Here is a 10,342-nt window from a genome sequence, read left to right as displayed (position 1 = left end):
ATCTTGTACATGTATAGTTGTACTTGTAGCATGCAAAATTGCGTTTTGCAGCAGAGGTTACAAATTCTCTTGCAATATTATCTTTCTGGCATTCTTTTTATTTTTGCTGTCAAAACTTCAAGAGGGACATAGAATGTTTTCTTTATTGCCATTGACAGGTATTCCTGTGGTTCCTTCACCGTCTTAAGTGCGTTGTTTTTGTTCACCTAAAAACAAGGAAAAGAAAAAAGAAAAAAGAAAAAAAAAAAAAAAAGGTAGGGGCTGGGGGCTGGGTGGGTGGTGCTAAGCATTGTGTCCATTTTTTTTTTTTTTTATTATAAATATTCTGCAGGTGGGAGCATGAATGGTCGATCTGTATGCCAAAGCTTCTTGTTCTTATTTCTCATTAAACCAATGGATCAATGGAAGTGAAACGATGATCAGAGTGGAAATTCAGTATACTTGAGGGCTGGAGCCTTTTAAAATTTTTTTTACCCTGGATTTGGTTTCAGGATCATTGATGTATTGTAGAATTTCATTTTCTTGGTAATTTTGGTAGAGCCTTAAGAATTGTGTTTATTATATTACTGTTCCTTCCATTGGAACGGCTTTTTTTCTTCTAGTTTAAATAAATGTACTCTCTTTTTATTAAATGAATTTGTCTTTGTCTTTAAACACCGTTCTTATCCCGTGCCTGCCCATTAAAAGTTGCAATGTGTATACCTTTAATGATAAAGATGCTCTCTCTCTCTCTCTCCCCTATGTGTGGTTGAACTTAGTTGTGACTTCTGAAGCATGTCAAACATGTGTTCATGTGCTTCTCTCTATCTTACTGCGTGTGGTTGAACTTAGTGTGTTTTTTTTTTGTTGATAAAAGTTGAAGTTAGTTGTTGTGACATCTGAAGCATGTGAAACATCTGTTTTCCGTTAATTCTGCAAAAGATGTAGCAAACATTCACTTTGCATGACTTCTCTAATGGAGGGGCATTATGCATTTATGCTTTTTCTCTATCCTAAAGAGAAATGAGAAATCCGTTTCTAGTAGATCAGGGAGCTTTGTGGTGTTACGCAAAGCAGATGTTTCGGCATCTTTCTTATTTGGGTGTTTGTTCTCAATAATATTAATCCTGCAACATTGCGGGCAACAGATATAGTTTCAGCTTTGGGAGTTCCAGTGAGTCTGATGTTACGAGGGTGGAATATGTGAGAAAGGTTTGCTCTGTAGAAATTTGTATTACAAGATTTATATTATGAGATTGTGGGATCTGCATTTACAAAGTTGGACAGTAATGCTCTTGGTGTATTTTATAATAATGTTATATTAATAATTTAAAAATGCAATACATTTTGTTTTTAATGTACTACATTCACTTGCCTTTGAAATGTGATGCTCTCTGAACTAGTCTACATTTTGTTTCATGATCTTTAAGACTATGACAACTCATCATCTAATTCTATGAAATATATATATATATATATATATGTTACAATATGTTACCAACTCCACAGCTCAAACCATTTTCCTACTACTTCTCAGGTACTTTGTATGTGCTTCCCAATCAGATTTGCACTTTTGTATGTGCCTACATTTGAAAGGCTAGATGGGCTTTTTATTTTCTTCTCTTTCCTTTTCTTTTTCTTTTTTTTTTTTTTTGTGAAAAAATTTTCTTCAACAATTTTTTTACAAATAACAAGATAAATAACTTCAGCCAGATGTGCCTTGATGTTCACAATAGTTACCAACAAATAATTGCATTTGTATGAAAGAAACAAAAACGTGATGTTTTGAAAAAAAAAAAAATAATGCAAAGAAAGCGAGTTTTTGAAACTCGAGATATAGAACTCGAGTTTTATACACTCGAGTTCTTCACCTCATACATGAATTTTTTTTGCAAATCCCCTGTTTAGGCCGAGAGGCCTCCCCTGTTTTGGCTTGTTTTTCCCAGTGAAACTCGAGTTTCATAAACTCGAGTTCCACTGGGAAATTTTTTTCCCAAATCCCCTGTTTAGGCCGAGAGGCCTCCCCTGTTTTGGGCTGTTTTTCCCAGTGAAACTCGAGTTTCATAAACTCGAGTTCCACTGGGAAAAATTTTTTTCACTTTACTTGGGCAAATCCCCTGTTCAGGCAGAAGGGTTGCCCTGTTTTGCTCTGTTTTACCCAGTGAAACTCGAGTTTATAAAACTCGAGTTCTTTGGAAATTTTTTTTTTTTAACAATTTTGGGCAAATCCCCTGTCCAGGCAGATTGGTTGCCCTGTTTTGTTCTGTTTTTCCCAGTGAAACTCAAGTGTATGAAACTGAAATTCTACTAGGAAATTGTTTTTTTCCTACACATGCAGGCAAATGAGGAGCTGAAATATGCACATAAATTACGCTCTATTCATAAATATAGTTTTACAATGCAAATGCATTTGCATCACAACGAAAGGCATTCTCAATACATCAACATTCTAAACACTTTTTTTTTTTTTTTTTTTTTTTTTTTTTTTTTTTTTTTTTGAGAATCAACGCCCAAAGCTTTAATACCATTAAACACAATACAATTTCTAAAATCTGTCACGCGCGCTTCTTGACTCTCTACTTAGACTCGTGCTTCTCTCTCTTTCTCACAATGCAACAAGCTTCTTCTTTTCTCTTTCTTGCGACAACTTAAGGTTTGTCTCTCTCAACTCTTACCTTTTTCTTTAACCTCTCTATTTCTCTCTTTCTACTAAATCCAAATCTACAAAGACTGTGGGTTTTTTTTAGTTGGTTATGCCTATGACTAAAGATATTTAATCATCATTTTGTCAATTGGATTATCAATACTAACTCATGTATTTAAAATTAAAATGTAGAAAGATTAAGAAAAATAATAATTAAAAAATATATTGTATTGATCTCAAATCCAAATCCAAATTTAAGTATCCAAACAATTAATTTCAAATCCTTCATTGTTTAAAAAGATCCAAACAAGGCATTTCAAATCAAGGCATTTTAAATTAATGGATTTCAAAACTAAATCCAAATATTGTCATCCAAACACAACCTCGTCTGGGAGATCATTCTTCCTTCGTCGGAGGAGGATCGATGGTTCTGTCGTTTGTAACATTTTTCAACGGAAGAGTTAAGAGTTGACACATAGAGACAGCAAAATTTGCTCAACAGTACATTTTTTGGGAAAAATTTGATGGCTAGCACGCATTTGAAGTTATTTTTTTTTGAAAATCGAGTTTGTGAAACTCAAGTTCCAACCCAAAATCGAGTTTCTCAAACTCGATTTACGCCTGACCTTGATTTAAAAAGAAAAAGAAAAAGAAAAAAGGTGGAACTCGAGTTTACTAAACTCGAGTTCCATGCTTTTAAAAAAAATAACCCAAATGGAACTCGAGTGTAGGAAACACAAGCTCTGTTATTCTTTTAAAATGGAACTCGAGTTTACTAAACTCGAGTTCCACCTTTTTTTTTTTTTTTATTTAAATCAAGGTCAGGTGTAAATCGAGTTTCTCAAACTCGATTTTGGGTTGGAACTCAAGTTTCACAAACTTGATTTTCAAAAAAAAAGTTCAACTTACTAAATAACTTTAAACACGTGTTGTCTATCTAATATTTTTATGAAAAAATGCTGTTGAGCAAATTTTGCCCACAAAGACAACCTCAGAGAGATTTTATTTTATTTTATTTTTCTTTTTTAGTGATCTTTGAACTTGTTATTTTATTTATAAGCCCTGTGTTTGGTTTTTAGTAAAATACATGATCTCCAATTCTTCTTGGTATTGGAGCTCGGAATTAAACCACTAAGGTTCAGTTTGAAAACAGCTTATTTACTTGAAATTGAAAAATTTTTGTTGAAAGTATTATAAATAAAGTTAAAATGTAGTTGAAATAGTATAATATGACTCGTGAATAGTATTAAAAAGTATAGTAAGACTTATAAATAATAGTAAAAATAAGGTAAATAATAAAAAGGCTGGCTTTTTAAGCCAATGCCAAACGCAATCTTAACTTAGAATTGGATATGTTCAAGGCAATATTAAAACACAATATGTTTTTAATTTGTTCATATAGTAGTGGAATCAGCATAATAAATCCTTTTAGGTTTAGATAATAGGAATCAGTAAAGTGTCTTAAGATAACCAATTGTGCAAGAATTTTTGTTATTGCTAAAGGCAAAACACAATAAAGGAGTGTGAATTTAGGCTTTCACTTGTCACCTATACGAGTTACTAACCAAAAGGAAAAGGTTAAGAGTGGGATAGGGTAGAAAAAAATTTGTTGAAGAGATCCTAGAACTAGCCCATACTTTTTTATGGCTACCAAATAACCAGCAAAATTTAAGGGGAGATTATCATTTAACATAATCCTTATTTCCTTATTTGCTACTAAAAGAGTTTGTTAAATGATTTGTTGAATTATAAAAATGTAGGAGAAGATTAGGAAAAAACAAATGGTATAAAAATTGGAAACCTGCCCCTTAAGTCAATAACACTTTGTTTGAAGTACTATGCTTAATGATGCCCAACTCAGAACCATTTGTATTAGTTCACTTTAGCACATAAAAATTGGATATATAACTATTCAGTCTAATTCAAATAAAACGTGCTTACGTTGAACATAAATTGATAAACCAACTTGCTCTGCTTGAGACAAGCAAGTATTAACATGACCTTGGAATGGTAACATTCTCGCTAAAGAAGCACTTGGCTACTCCTTTTCAACATTTTCAGTTTTAGAGTTTCTTTTATTTTGTTTTTTTTATAAATCAGTTTCTTTTATTTTGTTCTCTTCTCTTGGTCATTTCTTTTTTTAAACTGTAGTCAGGAGAGCTATAATCTAGATCTTTTTTACTCTACCAGAGGGATACAAAAGAAATAAGGATTATGTTGGCCAGGTATTGTTTTTGTTGACATTGCCAAATCTGGGTTTGTGCATGACAACCATCCACATAGAAATACCAAAAACTAACATAAAATATCCACAAAAGGATAATGTAAACCTAGGATACAAACCAAGCTTTAGCAGAAAATTGGTTCTCAAAATTTTTCCAATTTTTTTTTTTTTAAGTAATAACATAACAATAGTCATGTGGGTTCCATTTTACCCAACTACAATAGGTTTAACTTTAAGTCCGATCATATTTGAAAAACCAAAAAAAAAACCACAAGCAATAAAAAATTATATAAGTCATGAATAATTTTACCCTTCCACATCAGACCATTACTTTCATGCCTTTTGGAAAAGAAAAGGAGCATTCAGCATCCCTCAATCACAACTTGAGTTGCAAAATAATGACACTTCTTATCCAGCAATAAAATCCTCTCCAAAAAAGTAGCAGGCATAGTTAGAAAAGCTAGAATACCAAGAACCTTCTCATGTAGAGTTTTAGGATCCAACAAGTCTATACACACACAATAATTATCCAATTTTTCACAAATGCTCCTTTTCATTTGTGTTATGAGGTAAATACATGAGAGTGAAAATTTTGAATTTTTCTCACCGGCCCAAGCATGAACCTTTTTGAACCAAAAGTACACCATGCCAGGTGCAACCGAAAAAAGGCTAGAAAAGATGCTTACTGTATGACTATGATTCGTGCAGACTTGCTCATCACCCAAACAATGCATAGCTCACCCAAACAATCCTCAATGGTCGAAGTGAACAAATGCAATCAAAGCCAAATTTTCCTAGTACAATTCAAGATTTTCCACTTGCAAGTCATTTCCAAGAGCAAGTGGTAGTGTGATCCAATGGGGCAACTGAATAATTTCTGCAGGGAGTGATATATTTCCAAATTTCTCTCCATTGGCATCAAATGACATCATTCTAGGCAAGCATGTTGATTTTGTTGCTTAGGTTTTTTTGAAACTTAAAAACCATCAACTAGACTAAGTTTACTTAACGCACCACTCTATCAAGGGAATTACAAAAGGATAAAAAGGTCAAGAACAAATATTTTGAGTTTCTTATCCTATCAAAGTACTTACTCAAAAATGCCTACATAGAAGGTAGTTACCACTTACCAGGTGCTATTTTGTGCCTAGGCTAGCCATAAACAATTCAAAAACAACCCACCTGTATTGTTCTTAACATCATAGTTGTCCAATTAATACTTGAAAATCAAAATAAATGGTGAGTATAGGATTAGTCAATTTTTTGAGAGAATAAGTTCATAAAACTAGCATCCTGTGTTAAGGAACTCCACCAACTAGCACAATCCGCCACATTGTTACTTATGGGGATAACAGAAAGGCTAAAAGAGTAAAGCATAAGGACAGTCCAATTTTACACTTGTAGGAAATAATATAATCAATAACATGAATAGGAGCCGACATATAAGTTTTCACACATAAGTACTCTCTGCTTTGGTTGGCCATAAAGGAGACGATGCAACTCAGTTTTTGGTGCAATGCACACTTGTATAGATCCAGATGTATATTTGATAATAAAAAAATTAGAAAAAGTGCAATAGTTTTTTGATAAGTAGTATCTGATAGAGATTACAGATGGAGAGTTTAAGAATAGGAAGTATCATATCAAGTTCAAGAATAGAGACGGTGAATGCAAGAACACATAGATAGAACCAATTTTAAAGCATGTGCAAGAAAAGGATGACTATTCGATATCCATTCAAGAGGTCAAATATAGTACCATAAATATTATATTTCATGGATGTTAACTTAAAACAGAGATATTTGCATGTATCATTAAAAATACTCCTAAGTTAATTTAAACTCCCAGTGCTGCCTGTGTAAATGCCAAGGTATTTGAGAAACTAACAACTCTACACACCCCTAAATTCTTCTTGTCCAACGAAATGAAAGTTCAGGAAACACATTTGATGTAGGTCACAACCTAACAGCAAAATATGCCTTTAAATTCTTCCTCTTCAACCAAACAAGTTTAGTGAAACCATAGCATGTTTCTTTAGGATAAAGAACACAAAAGTATTAACAGAAACACAACATTCTGGCAGCTAAACTAGTTGATCCACATCCAATGAACAAAAAACAAGTAATTGAACCCATATAAGCATGAGATAATAGCATTCCTTATCTATATAAATCTCTCCGTGGCTAAAGATATGATAAAATAGCAGGATCACATATCTTGGGACAGACGGACTTGCTGTCATATAAATTAGCTTCTCATTGTCAATATTAAGGGTAAATGTACATCAGAAACAAAGAAATGACCATGCCGCTTGAGCCAAGGAAGTAAGAACAAGACCTTGGAATAATATAGCAAGATAACATATCTAGGGAAAAACTCTCTTTCATATAAATTAGCTTGTTATTGTCAATATTAAGGTTAAATATACAACTGAAACAAACAAAATACCATGTACCTTGAGACAGGGAAGTAAGAACAAGACTTTGGAATGGTAATAGGCTCACTAAAAAAGCACTTGGCTACTTCTTTTCAAAATTCTCAGTTTTAGAGCAGCTTTTATTCTCTCCTCCTTTTTTGGTCATTTCTTCTTTTAAATTGTAGTCAAGAGAGCAATAATCTAGATCTTTTTAACACTACCAGAGGGACACATAAGCAAAAAAGGATTATCTTGGCCAAGTATTGTTTTCTATTGACATTGCCAAATCTAGATATCCACAGAGAAATATCATATACTAATATATAAAAGCCACAAAAGGATATTGTAAACCTGGGATAACAATCAAGCTTTTAGCAATACAATCATGCCTACTACTAAAGGAAACGGAATAACAAGGGAAGGGTTTCACTTCATCCATACCACTAATTAGGACTTCCTTCTAATTTGCATGTCACCATTTGCTTAGTAAGACACCATGTTTGCTCCATCAAGTAAAGCAAGGCTCTCCATGAAAGCAGCTACACATAAAGGTTGTTGGATATCAAAATCCTTCACATGTAGAGTTTTAGTGTCAACTAAAACAATCTTTTGTGCTTGATTGTTGGACTCAATGCAGCTAATCAAAAGTGAACCATACACGGTGAAGCCAATGCAAGCAGATATTCTCGCAAGTGGTACAACAAAAAGTTTATTCCAAGACTCAAGCACGCCATACTCCCTCATCACCCACATGGAGTAGTGGTAGCCACGTCCAATACTTCCAAATGTAAGGAAAGCCAGTTTCCCCTTGAGTGATGCAAGACATGTCTGAAATCTCACTATTGACTTAGAACCATCAGGCATTCTTAACATTCTAAATTTCTCACCATTGACATCAAATGACATAATCACTTCACTCTCGTGCTCCTCTTCTCCTTCTACTACACGTGAGATCCAGTGCAAAGCTTCACTAACCAATGGGATTGGCAAAGGAAAATTATCAACACATTCCATAAAGCTGGCTCTCAATGACATCCCAACCTTTCTCCATGAATCCGAACTTAATGTGTACACCTCAAACTCATCAGGGATATGCGGTTTAATCACAAAATAACTCGAAATCCTCAAAACCTTGTAGTCATTGTTCTCCAAATGATATACAAATCCGAGTGTAGAAGAACCCAAGTGTTCATAACCCATCTGTGGTAAGCAAGAATAAGGCAACCTCTTGAATTTTCAAATGCCGGGGTTCCACAAATATATAACATTATCAGTGGTGAGACCCCCAATACCACCAGCAAGACACAATAACCCATTGCAGGAACCGACTATCTGGATAGACCCAGAAGGCAAATCAAAGGGAACTTCGATCTCAGAAATCCTATCAAAGGTGCGGTCGAAAGCGACCGTACAGACTACTCTGTTAGAAGAATTTGTATCCCATGGCATGTGTATGATATAACCATCACCATTATCATTATCATTATCATGATCATGATCATGAGCAAAGTTATTGAGGTGAGTTGAGATGAAATAGGGGGTAGTGATTGAGGAGTTCCAGGGTTTGCAAACGCACCTGAATCTTATGACTAATTTGGCAGGCAGCCTTGTTAGGATGTTGAGTACAATGTCGCGTGGGAGATCATTCTTCCTTCGTCGGAGTATCGGTGCTTCTCTAGTTTCTGACATTTTTCAATGGAAGAGTGGAGAGACTCCTGGGTTGCTGGTGGTTTTTTTTTTTTTTGTTAGAGCATTCGCAGTGGTGGTAAAATTTTAGCTATTTAGCTACACAAAAAATCACTTTATTTATTTTACCTACACACATGCTACAGTAGTAAATCTATTTTAGTTTTCAATACAATAAAATAATATACACATCACAATAAAATAATATAAATACTACAATAAAATAATATATCCTACTACCAAAAAAAAATTACAACACCAACCACAATCACTATCAGCCACATCCACACCCACAACCACCACCACCACTGTAAGGTTGAATTTAATCAACCATTTAATTGGATTTATTCCGTGATCAATTTGCTTGTAATTTAGCACTTAGTAACCTTGTATTTAGGTGGGAAAATTGTAAGGGTAGTGGGTGAGAAGATGTGAAGAAAAGCTCAAGAGTGTGCAAGAAAAACAGAAGTTCGCGGCTAGGGCTCGCGGGTGGATCGCGACTGGCAAGCTGCCAAAAGCTGGCACGTGAGAGGCACATTGGGAAGCTGAAGGGTCGCGCCAGCTGTCACTCTACAGGACAAAAGTCCCAGGCTGGCCAGGCCGTTACGTCGCGACTTGAACTCGCGACTTGGACAAGCCGCGAGACCAAGTCGCCAACTTGCCCTGTTTGACAAAAACTGACGTTTTGCATTCCCTTCTCACCCTACTATATATACACCCTTATACCCATCATATTGAGAGAGCTTCCAAAGAGAATTTTGTGAGAGAAAACTCTAGAGAAAAACAAAATTGCCTCATCCCCAATCTTCATCTAAGAGACTCTACAAATTCCTCTACTCTCTTCCTCTCCATTGTCATACCCTTGAGAGGTTATTTACCAAACCCTTATCTCACCACACCCACGTCTGTGAGAAGGTCCATTTGGTGTTTAGGAAAGCAGTTTGGGAAGGAACCAATATACATTGGTTGATACTATGGTCAAGTAGCGGAATCCGGGAAACTAAAGAAGAAATAGGTTCGACGTAACCTCGTTAGAGCAAGAAGCTTGGAGGGCTTAGGTACTTGGGTAGATTAGGTTTGGAGGGTCTTCTGCTATTCATGTATCCCAACTATATTCTTTAGTGGATTTTATCATCGCTTGGAGGGCGGCGGAGAGGTTTTACGCCGAGGACTTCGGTTTCCTCTTCGATAACACATCGTGTGTTGTCCGTGTGTTTGCATCTCTCTTTCCTTTATATTTGCCTTATATTTACTGTTGTGGATGTGTTTATATTTGGCTTAGATTGTTTTATTAATTCTGTTACAAGTTTGTTATCATATTCCGCACATTAATTGTTTGATATTAAGCTTGAATTGGTATTTTTGTATCTGGGGGTCTAAACGTTCAAGGGTA

At 34.9% G+C, this 10,342-nt stretch overlaps 2 protein-coding genes across 2 annotated transcripts; both read right to left on the bottom strand.

The window, feature by feature from the left end:
• Window positions 1-7,746: 7,746 nt before the first annotated feature.
• On the bottom strand, window positions 7,747-8,463 carry LOC112037453 (F-box protein CPR1-like). Its single transcript, XM_024070294.1, has one exon. The coding sequence runs from the start codon at window positions 8,461-8,463 to the stop codon at window positions 7,747-7,749; it is 717 nt and encodes a 238-aa protein (XP_023926062.1).
• A 36-nt stretch (window positions 8,464-8,499) lies between these two features.
• Window positions 8,500-8,952, bottom strand: LOC112037452 (putative F-box protein At3g52320). The gene has a single exon (XM_024070293.1). The coding sequence runs from the start codon at window positions 8,950-8,952 to the stop codon at window positions 8,500-8,502; it is 453 nt and encodes a 150-aa protein (XP_023926061.1).
• Window positions 8,953-10,342: the final 1,390 nt, after the last annotated feature.

This window comes from Quercus suber, unplaced genomic scaffold, assembly GCF_002906115.3.
Source record: "Quercus suber isolate HL8 unplaced genomic scaffold, Cork oak 2.0 scaffold_493, whole genome shotgun sequence".
NCBI lineage: Eukaryota > Viridiplantae > Streptophyta > Magnoliopsida > Fagales > Fagaceae > Quercus > Quercus suber.
This window is presented reverse-complemented; position numbering and strand designations above follow the sequence as displayed.

Excerpts from the sequence above, each read along its gene's own strand:
- LOC112037453 (XM_024070294.1), bottom strand. The coding sequence starts at position 8,463 with ATGGGTTATGAACACTTGGGTTCTTCTACACTCGGATTTGTATATCAT.
- LOC112037452 (XM_024070293.1), bottom strand. The coding sequence starts at position 8,952 with ATGTCAGAAACTAGAGAAGCACCGATACTCCGACGAAGGAAGAATGAT.